Raw genomic sequence first — 21,133 nt, 5'->3', positions numbered from 1 at the left:
TACCATAAGGACGAAGAACCTCTCAGAGCGTCCCTATGGCAAGCGACAATGTGGTACCTTTTGCTTGAAAACGACACATTTATTTGATGATACTATATATTGAGTCTAGTAGTTATACTTAATTTGATTTTATACATGATATTTCAGTTGTATTCGTATATTTGTTAATCATCATTTATGTGACTGTTTATAAAAAGCTGCCCACTGCCTAAAAGATTCCCACTCGATTATGAACTCTATCCCTATGGTATAGAATTTAAAATCACTTAGCGATTATCTTCACATGAATCGCAGTACATACGTCAGCTTGTATTCTCTTTCACACTAACCAGCTTTGTGCGTTAGAGAAGGATGGATGATATTGAACACTAACAGATACTCCTAATCAACAAGCTCTGTCATTTGCAATTGGTAGTCGAAGAATTTATTTCCTGTACCATTTCGTACCTTGTCACAGTGACAATCAATATGAAAGTCGCTAGGGACCTCATACTATTGTAATGTGACAAGGTACAAAATGGTACTGAAATAAATTCCTGGACCGTACTATGACAATTTTATTATGGTATAAATCGATTTCATTTTTTTGTAAGGATGAAATGTTTGTATGAGACCAAATGTTGTATTTTCTATAAAAAGGAACCTTAGTGTCGATGGCGTTTACGTCATTATAAACGATGTTCCGATATAAATACAATGCCGCGCGACGCTGTGCGGCCTAAGCGCCATCGACAATAAGGTCCCTTTTCATAGAAAATGCCCCAAATATTTAATCAAGCTGGTTTTCGTTTAGCATCTTTTTGTACGAGGTAATTCTCTTGAAAGTAGCTCAGCAGCTGCTTTCATGGGTATACAATACAACGTTTAAGATACTTTCAAGAGAATCATCCTGTAGAAAGAGGTTGGCATACAAATAAATGGTATTGATTGATACCATATAATTTAATTTCAACATAATTAATTAACATTATAAAAAAATAGTTTTTTCGGTTTATTATCGTATGATTATTCCTTATCAAATTATATGTTCATGATCTATCAAAAAGATTTCGAAGTATTCATATGTGACGTTTTCAACCAAAAGGTACCACATTGTCGCTTGTCAATAAGGTTGATTTCTAATTGAAGCTATATGGAAATAGCGCCTTACTGAGAAGCGACAATAAGTACCCTTTTGGTTGAAAATGGCACATATAGCCAGTGGACAATATCCGTATAACAGGGATGCCCAACCTTTTTGCGTTGACACACAAAAGTTTTCATGTCACTTTCAGGGACCGGCCCGCTATCCCTTATCGGGGTTTTATAAGGGTATTGCATAAGGCTTAACTCACCATACCCTTTGCCAGACGAAACCCTTTGTTTTGGTTTTAAAAACCCTTATATAAAGCTACCACATTTGAGTAATCGGTAGCCCAAATACCCTTACAAAACCCTTATCATCCGCTCACCAACACCTTGCATATTGCTTATAAGGGTTAGCCTTATAAAGGGCTTCCCTTTTAGCATATAAGCGTGCTAATTTAAGTCGTCTACCTTCTTCATAAAGCATACATTACTTCGAATCCGAGCGATCGTCGGCGGCGACGGCGGCGTTCTTTGACTAGGCACGTATTTTCCTTCCTTTTCATACACTACCGTAGATATATACTAATCCTGTCTCTTTCACGCAAAGGGAAACCTTTATAAAAAGCGCTTAAAGATAAGGGTAACCCTTATTAAGAGCTAGCCTTATTTTTGGTTAGCTTTTCGGTAAGGGTTAGTCAAAGGTAAGGGTATGAATGGGCTTGCAGTTCAAAAGGGAAAGTCTTTCAATGTGTTAGCCGTGTTTAAGTGTCGCCCATTGAAAGGGTTTTATCGCGGAAAGGGTTGTCCGGTCCCTGGTATCTTTATTCTTTATAAGTATGTAAATCCATTCTGTTTTCTTGTAGTTTTGGTTTTCATTCGGTTTTCTTTGAAAGTGAAGGGTCATCTTAATGGTTCAGAACTCCTGCCCTAACTTAGCTATACTAATGGTATGAAGCTCTTAATAAAGCTAGTCTTACGCTAGCTAGGGAGGCGCTTTAGTGCAACGCGATAATTTCTACAATTTGTTGGAAAATTTAAAAGTGAGATATATTACAACATATTTTCACATATCAGGACCTTTTCAATCTTTAGTGCGCTTTTGATATACTTATTACGTAAATTGAACCGACAATTGTGCCATTTTCAACCAAAAGGGTACTTATTGTCGCCTGTCAGTAAGGCGCTATTTCCATATAGCTTCAATTAGAAACAGGGCTCGGAACCGGTGTTTTTTAAAAACCCCGAAATAGCCCAATATTTTGAATTTTTTTATGCTCATTACGTAGGACTGAATCATGTATTTAGTAAACAATTTTGCATTATTAAAACGTCCCCTTAAAAATGAAATTATAAACAAAAGAACGAAAAAGAACGTAATAATACCGGTATTTTTGTATGGAGCAAATACCGGTTTCCGACCCCTGATTAGAAATCAACCTTATCAACAAGCGACAATGTGGTACCTTTTGGTTGAAAACGTCACAATTGTGTACGCCATTGACAGTAATTGATAAACGTATTACGATGAATCGATGTGACAATAGAAATAGGATCGAAGGTTGGTAACCTCTGGCTTGATATGTTTTTGTTCGTAAAAATATCTTAATGCTGCTAAAGAATTAAAACAATACAAAATACAATTTAAATAGCGAAACTGTCTATAATCCAGTACATAATTCAGTTTTGTACTTGTGATTATGTACCTATAGAGAATTGTGCCATTCTCAACCAAAAGGTTACTTATTGTCTGTTGTCAATAAGGCGCTATTTCCATATAGTTTCAATTTGAAATCAACCTTATCGACAAACGACAATGTGGTACCTTTTGGTTGAAAACGTCACAATTTAGCACTGCCAGCCAGAGCTAGACAACCATCGGTCCAATATCTTCCGGTGTATTCAGTGTGCAATTGTAATCTCAAACATACCCCCCGTGTTCATTCTTCGTCGTAGCGCTCCTCGGCCTCCGTGGCGGTCTCGGCGGGGGGCAGCGCGGGCGCGGGGGGCGGGGACGCGGCGCGGGGGACGCCCGCGGCGGGGGCGGGGGCGGGGGCGGCTAAACATGTGCACACACTTTGTAAAACGACATGCTGACATAATATTAAACTCGGTCTGAACACTGAAGGTGTATTCGGATCATTCCGAATGTCGAAAACCGTAGGATAATTCCGAAAAGAGGATTAAAATATAATTTTGGGAGATTTTCATCTGATTTACCGAATGAGGGCTACCGCGTTTAATTTCGCCGCTAGGGGCGCTAGTGTAGATGGAGGTCTTTCAAAATGTCAAATGCGTAGAAGTTTGGGGGGTTTCAAGCTTTTTTATCGGGAACTTTCATTCCTTATTCATAATTGTGGTAAATCTTTTTCCATCTTTGATTAATCATGGTAAACAAATAGATATAGCTCAATAAATGTTATTGGTTTAAAAAAAGTGCCAACTAAAATATTTGCAAAGTTAAACAGGTTGAAAAAATGACACATTTAGACGTTAAAATACCTTTGTGTATATTAGAACGTATTGATTTTATAAAAATAAGCATAGAATAATTTTGAGATCTGTTTTCTCGATCTACATCTACAGTGGCGCCAACTGGCGAGCACAAAAACGGTAGCCCTAATTGAGACTTACCGGCTATGGCATTAGTGTTGTTGCCGGCGGGTGGGGGGGCGGTCGCGGGTGCGGGTGCGGGGGGTGGCTGACTGTCAGAGCGGGGCTTCTTGGCGGCCGGGTCGCCGGGGGTCTCCTCCACCTGCGACGGACACTCCAAGTGCACCATGTGAAACACCTTCAAGACAACACATTATTTATTTATTTATTTTTCGGGGAACCAACAGCTATCAATTATACAATAGTTATATAAGTAAATAACAAAAAGCCAATTATAGGTTCCCACCAATAGCAACAAGTTAACACATAATTGGTGGTTAGCACTAAAATTTTACAACGTATTCAACTAAATACTAATTTCAAAATGTGAATACCTACTTAATAAATACCCACAATTCAATACTCTTAATATACTGAGCTAAGAAAAACAAAACTTATTAATAAAATACATCGATCGATACAATAATATTATTATGAGTATGCTGTCGCATACGACTCGCTCACTTAAGTAATTTGTTTTCCAGAATCCGTCTTATAGTTGTGATGTTACTATTAAAAACGTCAATATCACTCTCTTTCGTTAGTTATTATTGCACATATAACTAATACTAATCCATACTTAATATTATAAATGCGAAAGTCTGTCTGTCTGTCTGTCTGTTACCTCTTCACGCTTAAAGAGTTCATCCATTAATTACGTCACACAAATTTCGAGGTTTTTTGACCTCTTCCTTGTCACTCTCGGTCACATTTGGCAAACCCCTCCCCCCTGGTGTGACGTCACATTTTTTCAGTGAAATCGGCAAATCGAATTAAGTTAATAGTTAATTAATATACATTAATATTAGATATAAACTATTAATTAATTAATAGTTTATCAAAATATTTTTGGCAAAAGAAATATTAGTAATTTTATAACCCAAAACAGATTATGAAAGAAAATTAGACGATTAAAAACGATTATCGTTCTATAAACTTGTTATTTAACTGTAAAGCGAATAAAAGAATTTAAAAGTTAATGTGACGTCACACAGTTTGTGTTTATTTTCTTTCTTTCTTTTCTTGATGGACTTGAGGGCGGTGTTGCCCGTAGCCAATGTCACGTAAAAGGGTAGGAACAAAATAAATGCTCTTAGAGCACGACGCTGTTCGGTGGTTGTTGTAGTTGTCTCGTAAAACCGATAGCTGGATTTTACGAGAAGCACGTGGACTACCGGCCGTTGACTCCAAAATGGTGGTTAAACACGCTTTGAGATTAATTCTCCATTCACTGCACAGTACCACATTAGATTATTGTATAATAAAGCTATCGATATTACACTTTAAACAATATTAATGAGCAAAAAACAAAGGAATTAATCACGAGGCTACTATCAAGATGGCGTTCGAACCGGAAGTCTGTGTTTATTTTGATTTGATTTGCAGCTCTCACTCAGCCGTATTCGTGAAATTGACGAACATTCATAAAAAAATCACAAAAGAATTGACCTCCTAAAGAAATAAATCTAGAAGTGAACCAAAACGCAGGAAACTATAGGTCTACATTGTAATAAATTCTAGCTGTCAGCTTATTCACCTACATGTTTTATAAGACTGTTTGTTTCTAATAAAAAAAAAAAAAAATTAAAAAAAAAAAAAAAAAAAAAAACGCAGTAAGAGACTCATAAATAATAGTACCTCGTTAACTGAATTGTTAGTTCCGACGACGCGAATAATGGACACTGGACGCGGAGAGAAGTATATCACCTGCCACGATCTGTAACAAATTTATATATCTATAAATTGAACTATCTATAATTCAATACATATTAATGCCTTCTCTACACGAGTGTGTACTCTCTCTTCCGAAAATCGTTTTTTTCCAGATCGCGATTTTTGCCATTCGCAATTTTTACCATTTTATTTTTTCTCAATGGAAGCTATTTCCCGCAGGGCTCGGAACCGGTATTTTTTTAAAACCCCGAAATAGCCCAATATTTTGATTTTTTTTATGCTCATTACGTAGGACTGAATCATGTATTTAGTAAACAATTTTGCATTATTAAAACGTCCCATTAAAAACGAAATTATAAACAAAAGAACGAAAAAGAACTTAATAATACCGGTATTTTTGTATGGAGCAAATACCGGTTTCCGACCCCTGATTTCCCGAGAGCATTTCTAACCATTCGCATATTTTCCCATTAATTTTATTTTCCAGTAGCTTATTTTCCTGTTACGTTTTCTAACCAATCGCATTTCCACTTCCTAGCCCACCTGGCTGTACGCTCATTTCTCACAGGTTTGGTATAACGACACCACCATACCTGGCGGCGTCTCTGGTGCGGTCGCAGACGGTCTCCCAGTCCCAGTAGTTGACGCTGGTCTCCACGTAGTAGGAGTAGTGGCGGTAGTCGCAGTCCCACAGCAGCAGGCGCACGGAGGAGAGCAGGTAGGGCTGCGCGAGCTGCACCACGATGGCGCCGGAGCCGAGCTGGTGGCACGTGTAGCCCTGCTCCCAGTCGTAGTGCTCCGTGTCGCCGTTCAGGAGCGCGTTGCGGGACCGACTGGCGGGAGATAAAACATTTCATACTCGTACTTTCATTTTAACGAAATAACTACAAATGAAACTCTAATGTCTCCTCTACATTATCGGCGATGATCGTTGATAGTATTATCGTCTATCATCGGCAAGATCATCGTGCAAGCAGGGGGATGTCACTTCGCAGTTTAGGTAGATTTTGCCGGCGCGCCTCCCGGGCAGGCGTATGGCAATGGGCTGCCGCTCGACTCGCGCAAAATTGAAAATACATAATGCCTTCAAAATCGAAATCTATAGATATTGATCTGTTTACGGATGTCTAAATAAACGGAAGAACAAGGAAGCAGAAATAACATTTTTTTAAATTCCGGACTATATTGACCGAAATGTTTTCAAAGGAATAAGTACTTCGGTGGCATACTTCCATGAGAATCAGACATACTATCTCGGGATAAAAAAAATATGTTTACAGAATCAACGTCTGTAATTCCCACATATTTATCTTAAAAATAATAAATCAGTAGGTATAGGTACAAAAACTTGTGGCGTGACAACCCCGTGCCGACACTCGCAGCTCGGTCATAAAACTGCGGCGCGCAAAGAAGATTCACGGTTCGTGCGCGGTTATAAGTTTCAATTTTGCTTGCAGGCGGCGAGTATAGGTCTAATTTTATACCTAAATCTGACTTTTGTGAAGGAGTGAATTTTCTGTACGGTAGTACTATTAGTTATTCTGTGGTGCAAGCGTCCACACCCTTTGATGCGTGCCCTAAAAACCGACAACTCACGGGTCGCAGGCGATCATTGGCGATGATAGACGATGACTGGCGGGGACTGCCGAGTATGTTGAAATTTTCACAGATGTATTTCTGTTGCCGCTATAACAACAAATACTAAAAACATAATAAGACAAATATTTAAGTGGGGCTCTCATACAAAAATCGTGATTTTTTGGTATTTTGCCTTTGCGTAATGGTACGTAACCCTTTGTGCGCGAGTCCGTCTCGCACTTGGCCGGTTTACTAATAATGATATGTAGACACTGACCTGATGCCCTCAATGACGACCGCGGACAACTCGACGGTGGCGACGTTGTGTAGAGGCCGGACGAGGCCGTTACTCAGTGGAGGCACGCGCGCTGTATGCATCGCTTCTAAAGCCACTGCGTGAAATACCTAGAACAAAACACGAACCGTATTGATTAATAGCAAGGGCCTGACACTCTTTGATAGAGAAAGATAGTCTTATTGCGATTCCTATAAGAGGAAAGAGAAAATAATGCCATGCTTTGTCCTTATCACCGACCGGGTGGCATCATAGGTAGGAGGCGATGGCGAAATACCGAAATGTGTAAGAGTGAAAGAGAAAAAATCCTATGCTGCCCAAATTTTATATGAATATTCTCTCTTACCCCCGGTCGCTCGGTGGCGCGTCTATAACTACTTGTAAATAAACTCTGCGCGGGGGGCGCAACTACCACAATCTGAGGGTCTATCGCAAAACAAGAAAATCGATTTTTCTTTTATCTAACATCTATGTCACTCTTCCATATTCGAGCGATGAAGAGGCAGATAGCGAAATTTCGGATTCGCGTTTCCCGGTAGGTCGTCTGTAAACAAACCGCTTTGATGCATCAATGTCATATTTTATTATCTCTGAAAACTTGTCAAAAACCTGTTGAAGGTACAGTTTGTATAAGTTACTCTATGGTTTACTACAGAGGCTAGTGCTGCACTCTGCAGAACATTGCAGTAATATCCGCTATTTTTACAACATTTCAATTGAAGAGTCCAGTCTAAAAACGACAGTCCATTTTACGAAATAAAGAGGTTATAAATTGTTGAATTTATAAAAATGGAGGAGTTAAAATAAGCCTATTTTCATAATTTCATTTTGCTGCACGAAATTAATCTTATTCCAATATTACGACTACTTGAAAACAAACTGACATTGGCGCAGCCGGTAGGATATAAAACTATGTTCCATGAAAATCTGCTTCGAATATTTTGATATAAACCTTGTTGGCAGTATTGGCAGTACTCTGGCCGGAAAGTAGAGGTTCTGCCATGAGCGACAGTAGTACTTGCTGTGATCGATCACTCGCTCCCAGTCTCTCTACTACCTAACCTACCTTGTTGACAGTATTGCAGGTGCCTACTATCATAATGTACTGGACCACCCTGGCTGGGAAGTAGAGGTTCTGCCGTGAGCGACAGTAGTACTTGCTGTGGTTACTCGCACTCAGTCTCTCTACTACCTAACCTACCTTGTTGACAGTATTGCTGGTGCCTACTATCTTAATGTACTAGACCACTCTGGCCGGGAAGTACAGGTTCTGCCATGAGCGACAGTAGTACTTGCTGTGGTCGATCACTCGCACTCAGTCACTCGCTACTACCTAACCTACCTTGTTGACAGTATTGCTGGTGCCTACTATCTTGATGTACTGGACCACTCTGGCCGGGAAGTACAGGTTCTGCCATGAGCGACAGTAGTACTTGCTGTGGTCGATCACTCGCTCCCAGTCTCTCTACTACCTAACCTACCTTGTTGACAGTATTGCTCGTGCCTACTATCTTAATGTACTGGACCACTCTGGCCGGGAAGTACAGGTTCTGCCATGAGCGACAGTAGTACTTGCTGTGGTCGATCACTCGCTCCCAGTCTCTCTACTACCTAACCTACCTTGTTGACAGTATTGCTGGTGCCTACTATCTTGATGTACTGGACCACTCTGGCCGGGAAGTAGAGGTTCTGCCATGAGCGACAGTAGTACTTGCTGTGGTCGATCACTCGCACTCAGTCACTCGCTACTACCTAACCTACCTTGTTGACAGTATTGCTGGTGCCTACTATCTTGATGTACTGGACCACTCTGGCCGGGAAGTACAGGTTCTGCCATGAGCGACAGTAGTACTTGCTGTGGTCGATCACTCGCACCCAGTCTCTCTACTACCTAACCTACCTTGTTGACAGTATTGCTGGTGCCTACTATCTTGATGTACTGGACCACTCTGGCCGGGAAGTACAGGTTCTGCCATGAGCGACAGTAGTACTTGCTGTGGTCGATCACTCGCACTCAGTCACTCGCTACTACCTAACCTACCTTGTTGACAGTATTGCTGGTGCCTACTATCTTGATGTACTGGACCACTCTGGCCGGGAAGTACAGGTTCTGCCATGAGCGACAGTAGTACTTGCTGTGGTCGATCACTCGCACCCAGTCTTTCTGGTCCACTGAGACTTCTATGAAGTATGCGTATGATCTGCAAAAAATGTCAGGATTTTTTTTCTGTTAAGGTTAATATTAGATTATTTTAAACCGCGTCACTCTACTACTACTAAAAGTGCAAAAGTGCGTAATCGCATAATTCAAACAAAAACCAAATAAGAAAAGGGGAAAAATGCGAAAATTGTGCATTGTGCCATTTGCCATAGGCTAGATGACAAATTTTCATTAATGGTTTCAATCGATCAAGTTTATTTTTAGGATCCTATGACTATATGGGACCCATTGCATTAAAGCAATACAAAAGTCAGAAATGATAGTCAGTCCGACAGTCATACTTCACTCTCAAAACGATCCTAACAAAACGATAAGTGAACGTGACGTCAAGGTCACTAAGAGCCCATTTTGAATGTATGAACAAAACAAGAAAATTGCCTTTTTGTCGGTGAAATATTGCGTTTATGTATATAGTTATGATACATTATTTTTTTTTGATAAATTGTAAGGAATCGAATACTCTTTCTTTTTTCCTTTTTGGGAGTTAAAAAATAACTTAAATTTTGAAACTTTCAAGTCCTGTATTTTTGTATTATTTCCATGTTATTTTTATATCTACATTATTGTGATAAATTGCTCGTTTTCTAATATGTTTGAGTCTCACGGGAGTTTTATAGTTAAAATTGTTAAGGTTAATGTTCACAGGCTCCACATTTTATATGTTCTTCCTAAGCCCACAAAAAGTAATTAGGATTTAGGTAAAAAACCGAATATTGTTTCAGAAATAACTAGCTGATAAGTTTATGCTTATAATAGCCCTAATGATAGCCAACCTCTGACAGGAGACGGCACCATAAGTAGAAGCTTATGGTGTCGATCGCAAGCAGAGGCCTATGTACAATGTTAAGTCTTAGAATTAGAAGGATTTCGTTCAATCAATGATAGATAGATAGATATAACTCCGTAATAGATGGTTACAGTCTAAGGAAAAAACGTGCCTCGAAAATCAAGATAATTTGATTCTCGATCAGAGGGCGCTACTAGCTTTGGCCTACTTTCGTATAGATGGCGTTGACGGTTTCGTTTGTTATTTAACAATTTTAACGCATATCAGTGAAAGAACATGGGTCAAAATCATAAAAGTAATTAATGCAAGTAAAAAAATCATTTATCCATATTTAAATACATTTTATCGTATTTTTATAAATCTTCATTTTTAGAAGTGTGTCGACAGATGGCAGTGAATTTACTGGGGTTACAAAATTTACTATGACAGTACCGCTTTAGTATAAGTTACTCTATGGTTCAATAAATAGTTCTTTATCAGTAAGGCACACTCCAGAAGGGTGTAGTGCCAAGGGGGGTGCGGAAAATATACCATTAAAGAAAACCACAAAATTGAAAGAGACCGAACGAAGAAAATGTTTAATCACAATCAAATTGTGGCAGATTTCCGTACTAGCCAATCGATTTTTAGATTATATTGCGTATTCCTGGTAATCCTCGAACAAGATAACTATGCAAACTAGTACAATAATAAGCCTGATTGAGACGTACTGACCTGTTGTCTCTGTCCCAAAGCAGCAGCCTCAAATGGTTCAGGATGGTCGGGGCCGGGAGTCGAACTAGTATCCCCGGGTTGTTGGGATCGTCACTGATGGTATGTCGAGTATATCCCCGCTCCATATCATAGTTTTCGCAATCGCCGTCTAGGAGCGCTGAGCGCATATCGCCAGCGATGACGCGAGCCCCTCGTTTTAGTGTTGCCACGTTTTCTTCGGGTACTGAAGAAAAGAAAAAAATATAGAAACATCCTTCCTATATACCGTAGGCCAACACCTTAGTTAGACATATTCGACATGGACCGTAAGCACAGGGCGGACACGCTATACATCAAAAATCACGTTTCTATGTGTGAACGGCACGTCTGTACACGCGGCATGCGTCATTGTGTGAGTAAGTTGTTCAAAAACAGTACTGAGCGGTCGGCAAAAGGTCGTCAATCTGCTGTTGCGGGGCGGTGCGTGGCCGTTCTGTATGATAATACTATTACTTATTCTGTGCCGTAAGTCAGCAATAGATTTCTATACTGTTCTTGAGAAAACGCGGAAAGTGGCTAAGCAAGATGTATAATGAAACCTCGTGAAAGTCAGCTGTCGGTCCGTCGGTGGACTAAAGATCGGTGCCCATCCAAAAACACGTAGAAAAAAAAACAGGCCAGGTGCGAGACCGACTCGCGCACGAATGTTTCGGGTTAAAGATATTTTTATTTGTCTCAAAAGAAATATTACATTTCACTTAATGAGATAGGTCAATACATGCAAAAATTATGTTGGCTACTGAGCGTTAACAGTAATGCAAAATACATATTATGTTTTTTAGAGGGACAGTAATAACAAAATGAGCAAAACATGTTTCCGTACCATTACACAAAAAACGGAAGAAAAAAATCACGTTTATTGTTTGGGAGCCCCACTTAAATATTTATTTTATTCTGTTTTTAGTATTTGTTGTTATAGCGGCAACAGAAATACATCTGTGAAAATTTCAACTGTCTAGCTATCACGGTTCATGAGATACAGCCTAGTGACAGACGGACAGACAGACAGACAGCGAAGTCTTAGTAATAGGGTCCCGTTTTTACCTTTTGGGTACGAAACCCTAAAAAGAAATTTCTTACCGACTGAAGTTAGGCCTCATATAAGGACTTACGTAATAATCCACGATGACGTAAGTCCGTGCTGCGGGTTCGAGTCTTATCGTGGATGGCGTCGAGCAACATGTCGGGGGTAACGGGCGCGAATGGTCGGACAACTCGCAGTAGTTCCTCGAGGTTCATTAATGTTAGACGCACGCATTTTAGGATCTTCTCCTGTTGGGAATAGAAACTAATTTAGAATAACTTGGCGGTTTCCCTCACGTATTTTTAGTCACTCGCGCGACATGTTTCGGAGAGCCTAGGTCTCCATTTTCAAGCACTAACAGTGCTCGAGTGAGTAGCGGTCACGACGGGCGGGCGTCACGTACTGCACTGCTACCGCTACCGCAACCGCTAAGTTACCTAAGTTAGGCTTAAAACGCCCTGCGGTTTTTCAAAAGCGGTTCCGCAACCGGACAAAATGTAACGTACGGCATTCTTTATAAGCGCACGCACTTAAAAGACTGAAACCGCAAGAAATTAATCACAGTGCGTTCTAAGCCTTAGTATGTCTCACAATAGTTTAAATTCAATTAATTTAGAATGTTCATTTTTCGAATATAAATATGTCACTACCTCAAGGAGAGTTTACATCAACGTAATTAAATAAGACCTCACGGCTTCACGGTTTCGGCGGCTTTGCCGTGAGGCCCATTTAAAAGGCCCTAATTCACTAGCTTTACTCGGTGTCATGCTTCAAAACTTGTATCACCGAATTAGGTGTGTCACCAAATAAGTCGAGTTTACCCAACATAGGGTTAGGGACCACTGAAAGGTTAATGTCTCGCATGCGAGGTTCGCTGCGGCATCTGACAGTCTAATTTATGAAAGTAACATAGCAAGTTTTTTTATTACCACTTGTGCCTGTCCGCTCTCAGACTTGACCCATTGCTGGTTGGCGTCAAACCACTTGCAGACCGCCTTAAATATGTCCACCTCGGGCGCGAAGAATGAGTCACGCTCTAGAAGACCTTGCAGTGCCTCCTGGTATGACAATAATTTTATTTATTTATTAGGTAGGTTGACATTATTTGTATAGTTATTTTATCTCAATAATATTATTATCTTGTGAGCATTTTGGGGTCACCTGTAAGCCCGCAAGAGATTTTCACAAATAAAACAATAAATGTTAAAATGATACACGTAAATGTCATAATCTTGCAATTGTGATAACTAAGGACCTAAATTTCATATTAAAGGCAAAAATTACAAAGTTAGTAGTATCGCTCGCAGACATATCTGCACGTTTAAAAAAAAATTAACTAAGGACCTAACGATAACAAAATGTAAATGTCAAGCTTATGTTAATAATTTACGCCACAAGATGGCAGAATTTCACCACAAGATGACAGATCCTCCAACGTACACGGTCACTGAATATTCCTGGTTAAAAAAGTGTGATCGAAAGAAGTTAAATGACGTCACTAGACAATAATGTCAAAATTACAATAACTCAATGTGTCATGCTACGTAAAGGTCAATTTTGGTTAGCAGAAAAAGTAGCAGAAGTCGGAACTTAAAAACTGTTAAAAAAGAGTTAGGGCTGGTAACAGTCGACTCCAATGTTGTTTTACTAAATACACTACCGCTCATAAATATTTAGGCACTCGTTATTTTTTCCATACAATTGTATACAAAATCGACTTTCAGAATTATACCGCTAAGTCGCAGTCGGGTAACAGTTTTTTTGTGGAGTTTTCTTTTTTAATTTAACAGACATTACCAAATGGCAAGCGTAAAAAAAATCCATAAATCGTTTTCCAGTACACAATCGTTTTATTTAGTATGAACTAGTACATAAGGGTTTTTTAAATCGTTGCATAAAGTAAACTCGAAATTTTAAAGGATGTCTTTGGCAACAATTTGAGGCTATATTACCTTAATAAAAATTCAATCCAACATGTAATTATCAACATATCATTTGCCTGCGATCAAACAGTATAATTTTGAAAATAATTTTTGCATACATTTGTATGGCGGTAGTGTAACAGTTTGAAGGAAGTGGTATAAAAACTTACAACGGATAACTGTAAGAAAGAGTCATGTTGAAGGACTTCTGTGGCATTTCTGTCTAAGAAATTGTAACAGTAGTCCATTAATGCGTCGAGGCCGTAGAGTCTGCAACAGAAACAGTACATTATTGTCGAAGCTCGGAAGTAGCTACTTGCTGGCTGAGGATTTGTTTTAAACGAACGACCTTGGGATCCATTTTTGTTAAAATGAAAGAGTATTTTTGTAACATTGATTTGACAACTTAGAATTTCTATTTCTAGTTTAATTTAGTACTTATATAAGTCATATAGTTTTCATACTCTTTTTTAGGGTTTCGTAAAAACGGGACCCTATTACTAAGACTCCGCTGTCTGTCTGTCAGCAGGCTGTAACTCATGATCCGTGATAGCTAGACCGTTGAAATTTTCACAGATGATGTATTTCTGTTGCCGCTATAACAACAAATACTAAAAGGTACGGAACCCTCGGTGCGCGAGTCCGACTCGCACTTGACCGGTTTTTAGGAAACTGTAGGTTTATAAGTCTTTTACCCTATATTGTAACAATATATTAATATAAGAGACTGTTTGTTTCTAAATAAAGAAAATATATATATATATGATTTCTCGTGATTGACCATTTACAGAAATAGCCTTTTTGAGATGAGCCCCCATTAAATTATTTGCCTAAAAATATGAAATTAAATATTTACCTACAAGTTATGGTGGTATTAACTACTCTATATAGTTTAAGGCTGAAAATAGGACTGCACTCTTTGGGTGTTGGATTGCAACTAAATCAGTAAGACACTGTAATTTTCTGTTACGCGATTACGTCCGATTTTACCCGAAAAACGAATGTCATTCTGAGAGTTAACGGACTGTACAGCTCTATCCTATTATATCCTCTTTGATGTATGTATACAAGCACTTTTGCGTCGTCCACGGAAGACAGTTTAGGAGACTACCTCTACCTACCTGGCGGCATCCAGTACGGAGCACACGTTGCGCAGCGCTAACACCTGTCGCAGGTAGTCTGATATGGCGGCCTCTAACTCTTGGAAGTCGAACTGGTGGGCCAGTCCTAACATGTCCAGGACTGTGTCTTCACGGAGGTTTGAGAGACCCATGTGGCCTGAAACAAATTAATATCTATTCCATAGACATAGTATATACAAGTAGTTATAGACGCGCCACCGAGCGACCGGGGGTAAGAGAAAGAATATTCACATAAAATTTGGGCAGCATAGGATTTTTTCTCTTTCACTCTTATAAATTTCGGTATTTCGCCATAACCTCTTACCTATTATGCCACCCGGTCGGTGATAAGGACGAAGCATGGCACTATGTTCTCTTTCCTTTTATAGGAATCGCAATAAGACTATCTTTCTCTATCAAAAAGTGTCAGGCCCTTGATCTATTCTAATTCTAATTTATCAACAGCCGCTTACGCATATTGCATTTTTCTTATGTTAGTTTATAACGTCAAAGAGAGAACAGAGAGAGAGAGAGAGAGAGAGAGAGAGAAGATTTGTTTTTATTTTTATTTCATAACGTTAACATTTATTTAACATGGACATTATCAGTCCGCACATTCAGTTTGCAAAAGAACAAGTGAGTATTACACATGTCAAAAGTAATTGTTGTTGTTGAAAGTTAAAAATAGGTAATTCCGAGGTAGATACCCGGATACCTCGGGAGAGATGGCCAATTGTAATTTTTTTGAAACATTTTTTCCAGCTGATCTCAATAGAAATATTTTTTTATTTGTTTCATTTTCAAAAGTCAATTGATTAAAGTTTACGACGAAATAAAGATTTCTTTAATTACATGTAAACTTATTTTTTTATCACGTTCGAAAAAAACTATGGCTAACTACCCCGGACTTACTCTAATATATGCTCCAGGGGCCCATTTCTCGAACGGTATTAGCCTAATATTATTAGTGTGTTGCCACGGTAACGCATACGACTTGACAGTTCATGGATTAGTCTAATACCGTTCGAGAAATGAGCCCCAGGGGTGGAAGTGAAACATGCATAAGACGCGATCAGCCACTGGGTAGAAAGCTACGTACACCTCTCGACACCTCTAAGCCGCTCACACCGGTGTTGCTCCTGGTTGTCTTCACGACGGCAGTTTCAGAGGCCCATCTAGTGGGTGGCAAGTCACCGCCTGACTCCATAACATTGTTATGTCAGGTGTCCGGACGTCTTTGCAATAACCCAGTCTCAGTGTCCACCCAAACTTTAATCCATAGACTTATACTGTTCTCTTTTTCTGCAATAGTCCCAATTCCTGCTGCGACCGGTTCAAGGGTGTTGTTGCGCCTTTGAACGGGTTCCAGTAGGCGATTTACATGATATTAAAGCTCTCCAAGGCTCTACGTGTTGGATCTATAGGTATATCTCCACGCAAGCCCATCAAAAGACCGGGACTTATAGGTCCGTGAAATCCAAGGAGATACAAAATATTAGCATTATGATTCACTAACCTGAGTAGACATAGCGAAGCAGTGCCTTGAAGGCCTGAAGCGGTGCCTGTAGCTCTACTTCAGCCTGAAAAATGAGATAAGTTGGATGAAAGCAAAGTGAGAGATGTCAGAGATCATTTTTTATGCTAGAGAATCATAAAACTTAAGGTGTTCCCAGTTATTGCTGTCAATATAGTACACTTCTGCTCCATTTTAAGGAAATTGGATTGAATAATCATGACAGGCGATTGAAAGTCGAAAAGATTGATAGTCCACCAGTCGGCACAGCTCATTCCGTTGTTGGACACCAGGCCGTCAACATCTCCAACGTCTCCTGATGATGACTCGTATAGAGACGAAACACGTGTCGGGTTTCGTACTTTTGGTGTTTTGTATTTTATTTTTATTGCCTTATTTTTATGTATTTCCTTCCATGGTGGGAGGGTGGTATCATTAATTGTATGAAAAAAAATACGCAAGTGTTTAAATGTAGCAGGTTAGCACTGATGAGGGCTACCGCGTTTAATTTCGCCACTAGGGGCGCTAGTGTAGATGGAGGTCTTTCAAAATGTCAAATGCTAGAAGTTTTGGGTCTACAAACAAATTTCTGTGCATGATGGGTGTTAAATCGTCACCACTGTGTGCAAACTGTCAGAAGACTGATGACTTGTCTCACGTGTTGTTGGAATGCGTCCGGAATTCGGACTTGAGAAAAAGAATTTTTGGTAGTCTGGGCTCCATGCACAATGGACAGATCAATTGTTGGTTGGCAGAACCTATATCGGACAAAGCAATCAGTGTTTACCACTTTATTGACCTCTCCCTTGAGTAGGGAACTATGATAGCACCCATGAGGCTGACATGTTCACCTAGAGTGTCCAAAGCCTCCATAAAAACCAGAAAAAAAAAAAAAAAAAAAAAAGCTTTTTTACCGGGAATTTTCACTCCTTATTTATAATTGTGGTAAATCTTTGTCCATCTTGGATAAGTCATGGTAAACAATAGATATAGCTCAATAAATGTTAGTAGTTTAAAAAAAGTGGCAACTAAAATAAAATTAAACAGGTTGAAAAATGGCACATTTAGACGTTAAATACCTTTGTCTATATTAGAAAGTATTGATTTTATAAAAATAAACATAGAAGAATTTTTAGATCTGTTTTTCTGGACCTACATCTACAGTGGCGCCAACTAGTGAGCACAAAAACGGTAGCCCTCATTGACTAACATGTTATTGTATTGCGGATTGGCAAAACAATATTTTTGTTATATTCGAAAACTCGTCTCGTCATCATCATCATTACCTGGTTGGCCTCCCTCATGCCGCCGTACAGCAGCGCGCGAAAGTAGTCACTGCTGGCAGCCAGGATGACCTTGTGGGCGGGGATCCTCTGCCCCTCTACGATCAGGGTTACATCGGAGTATTCGGAGGAGAGGCATAGTGAGCCAATGTGTTCGGATAGATGGCCTGAAAGTGGGACATCTGTATACTATGCAGAAGCATAATTGAAAAATACGGTCCTTGACCAAGAAACATAATAGAAGAATATGGTCCTTGACCAAGGTGACCAAATGTCCTGAATTTTACAGGATATCAAAATTTTCAGGCACAAAATTTGGCTATGCCCCAAAAATTGTGCAATGTAATTTGGGACAGTACCATGGTATGATAATATACTCCGCCTGGTACTCTCTTCCAAGACTCGCGAACCACGTGACTGACCCAAGCGTACGTTATCATGCTGTTCACAGGTTCTCGATGACGTAGGCTTGTGTCAGTCACATGTATTTTTTTTTCATTATACCATTGTCCACCTTATATTTAACTTACTGATATGTTCAATGTCCCCAACCCGCGTGCTGGGTGTGTTGTTCACCGTCATGTACTGGTGTTGGCTACTCATCTTTTCTCTCTAACCGCCAACTGTTAGAGCTGCAAACAAAAAAAAATTACTTATACCCCCTTATTCAAGAACGCACTACAAGCCTCAATTTGTTAATTTATCTTTATCCCTTTCTTCTATCTATCTATAGTAGCCCTTTTATTCTGAGTTAGAGTATGTCTCGTAGCTCAGTGTGCCGCTTGGCAAAGGCCTCCTCTAGCTCTTTCCATTGGGGTCTGTCGTAAGCCACTCTTCTCCAGTTCGGGCCCGCTGTGAGTTCATCCTCCCATCTTGTTTGAAGTGTCCTCTGGCTCCATGCAAAACTTCTTGGATACCAATCCGTTACTATTTTGCTACATTTTTCCCGCCTTTGTTAGTAATAGTAATAGTAGTAATAGTAATAGCCTTTATCTCATGCTTCTTTTTTACAATTACATAAAATTTCATATTGGTTTATTATTTGATGTCGTTTGTGCGGAAAAGGCCTCCCCCAGTTTCTCCCGTTCCTTCCTATCCTGTGCTGTTCTCCACCAGTATCTGTCGAAGTTCACTAGCTCGTCTCTCCAACTTTTATTTGGTCTTTTTTGCTTTCTCGCTATTCCTATTGGTGACCATTCTGTGACACGTTTAGTCCACCAGTTATCCATTGTTCGACATATATGGCCAGCCCAGGCCCATTTGCTCTTTTTTATTGCGTATATTATATCTTTTACTCCAGTTTTCTCTCTTATGACTTCGTTTCTGTTTCTGTCCTTAATTTTAATTTTTAACATTGACCGTTCCATAGCTCTTTGACAGATTTTCAGTTTATACCCGCCTTTCTTACTAATACTTAAGTCAAAATGACAGATTAAGACAAATGATTATTGGCTAATTGACACTTGTAGCGCGTTTATAATAAGAGGGGTTAGACATTATTACCCTCTGTACTTAACCCTTTTGCAGGCATAGTATGATTTATTGACATATGTGTCAATTTAATTTCAACCTTAGCAATCCAATTTAAGGTTCAAATAAGTATGTTTTTTTACTTTTTTTTTTCATTACATTATTTACGCGAAAACATAAAATTATAACCTTATAGAATAAATTACAACAAAATTAAAACTAACTAAAATAGTCCCCCAGATCTGATCCCTGCGGAAGGGTGCCCATAATACATTCCCCCGCTAAATGGCAATTCCGATCCCTCAAATTCAGGATTCAGGTTTAAATTAGATTAGTCTTTTGGAAAATGTGACATATCGGTAAAAACGTAGCTATTTGGAATATATTTGGACTTATTGGGAAATCCTTCTAAATTGGTAGAACCTGGAAAAGGGTTAAAATCTAGTAAAGGTGTATTCAGGTCAATTTAACATCATAATATCTGAATGTCAGATAAATCCGACAACGGAATCTAGTATGGACTACTAATAATGAGTCTTTTTTTTTTCACGGTTTCGCGCGCCGCGTGCGTCCAGTCTGCGGTCTAACACTAAGTTTTAATTTAATAAATAGGACACATAACTAAAGTAACTTTATGAAAATTTCCAATAAAAGTATAATTATTGGTTAAGAACAGCGGATAGTGTAAGAATTTCGAGTCAAATAAATTTATAACAACAACAGCCTCTGAATCAACATGATTTGAAGTCAATCAATTACAAACCTTATTTATATAAATCTAAAACCTATTCAGTTGGTACACATCAATAAGTAGTAAAAACTCAATTAACAAAAATTTGATGCATATATTCAAGCAAAAAAGGCAATAAAAACATTAAGTAAGAAGATTGTATGAATTCGAATTACGCATATACTTACAAATAATAATTACTAATACACCAATACTATCATAATTCTAACAACAAATGTAGGATAGAAAATTAATAGTTGTCATTTACGAGGATATTGCAAAGGTAAGCTAGATAGTTGAATAAGTATTACTGTTTGCTATGTAGAAATAGTATTGCACTCACAAATGATGTCACGGTATTCCTTGAGGCTATTAGAAAGTTTTGCTTCTTTAAACACCAGATTTATTGTATTTATGTTTTAACATGCACGGAACACACATATGTATTTAATTTAACTGTAACGAAAACTATTTTCCTCATTACAAAAAAATATTGCAGGAAAACGCAAACAGCGCAGTTGACATTTCTGACAATTTTGACATTCAACTGTACAGCCTGTTTAAGCAACTGATGGAGGACGATGTGATTTATGCGGTTATGACTTTCAATGCAAGGCGTTTTAAAACATTACTCAAACTGCCCTGCTTTTAAGCAAAATTTAATTTACAATAAAAACGTGTCAATAGTTTGCATCAATTTATTAATCCGAGTATCAGAAACATAATATCGCAAATTAAGCTGAATAACAATAACTTTACTTTCTTCTTTTTATTTTTATTTTCACCTACTACAGCGGGAAAAGGAAAGGCATGGTGGAAATCGGATATCCGGTCATTGATGTACCAAAAATGCTAATTTAATCTTGAGGAAATTATATTTACAAACTAATTGTTGACAATAATGTTTTAAGTTTGTTGTATCAATTAAAGTATAGTTACACTTTAAACTTCAACAAAACAATTTTAGATACTTCAAGTTCTATAAATAGCATAGCTTCAACATTGAAACGAACTTTCGGATATATAGTATTTTATTTATTATCAA

General features: G+C 38.7%; 1 protein-coding gene across 1 annotated transcript; it reads right to left on the bottom strand.

Moving 5' to 3' along the window:
* Positions 1-50: 50 nt before the first annotated feature.
* On the bottom strand, positions 51-20,612 carry LOC134742256 (BTB/POZ domain-containing protein 9). Its single transcript, XM_063675286.1, has 15 exons — positions 20,432-20,612; positions 18,419-18,520; positions 17,892-18,055; positions 16,609-16,672; positions 15,093-15,249; positions 14,142-14,241; positions 12,979-13,107; positions 12,138-12,297; positions 10,987-11,209; positions 9,306-9,465; positions 7,247-7,374; positions 5,985-6,224; positions 5,356-5,434; positions 3,700-3,856; positions 51-3,124 (listed from the first exon to the last, which is right to left on the bottom strand). Exons 2-15 carry the CDS (start codon positions 18,489-18,491, stop codon positions 3,006-3,008), a joined length of 1,953 nt encoding a protein of 650 aa, XP_063531356.1. The 5' UTR covers positions 18,492-18,520; positions 20,432-20,612; the 3' UTR covers positions 51-3,005.
* Positions 20,613-21,133: the final 521 nt, after the last annotated feature.

The sequence above is a fragment of the Cydia strobilella genome, chromosome 6 (assembly GCF_947568885.1).
Source record: "Cydia strobilella chromosome 6, ilCydStro3.1, whole genome shotgun sequence".
NCBI classification, from domain to species: Eukaryota; Metazoa; Arthropoda; class Insecta; order Lepidoptera; family Tortricidae; genus Cydia; species Cydia strobilella.
This window is presented reverse-complemented; position numbering and strand designations above follow the sequence as displayed.

What these genes read in the sequence shown, in the direction of transcription:
- LOC134742256 (XM_063675286.1), bottom strand. Translation starts at nt 18,491, where the DNA reads ATGAGTAGCCAACACCAGTACATGACGGTGAACAACACACCCAGCACG. An exon ending in TGGGGACATTGAACATATCA is followed by an intron (nt 18,056 to 18,418) that starts GTAAGTTAAATA and finishes TCCCACTTTCAG; the next exon opens with GCCATCTATCCGAACACATT. An exon ending in CCAGCAATACTGTCAACAAG is followed by an intron (nt 7,375 to 9,305) that starts GTAGGTTAGGTA and finishes GTTTTGTTCTAG; the next exon opens with GTATTTCACGCAGTGGCTTT.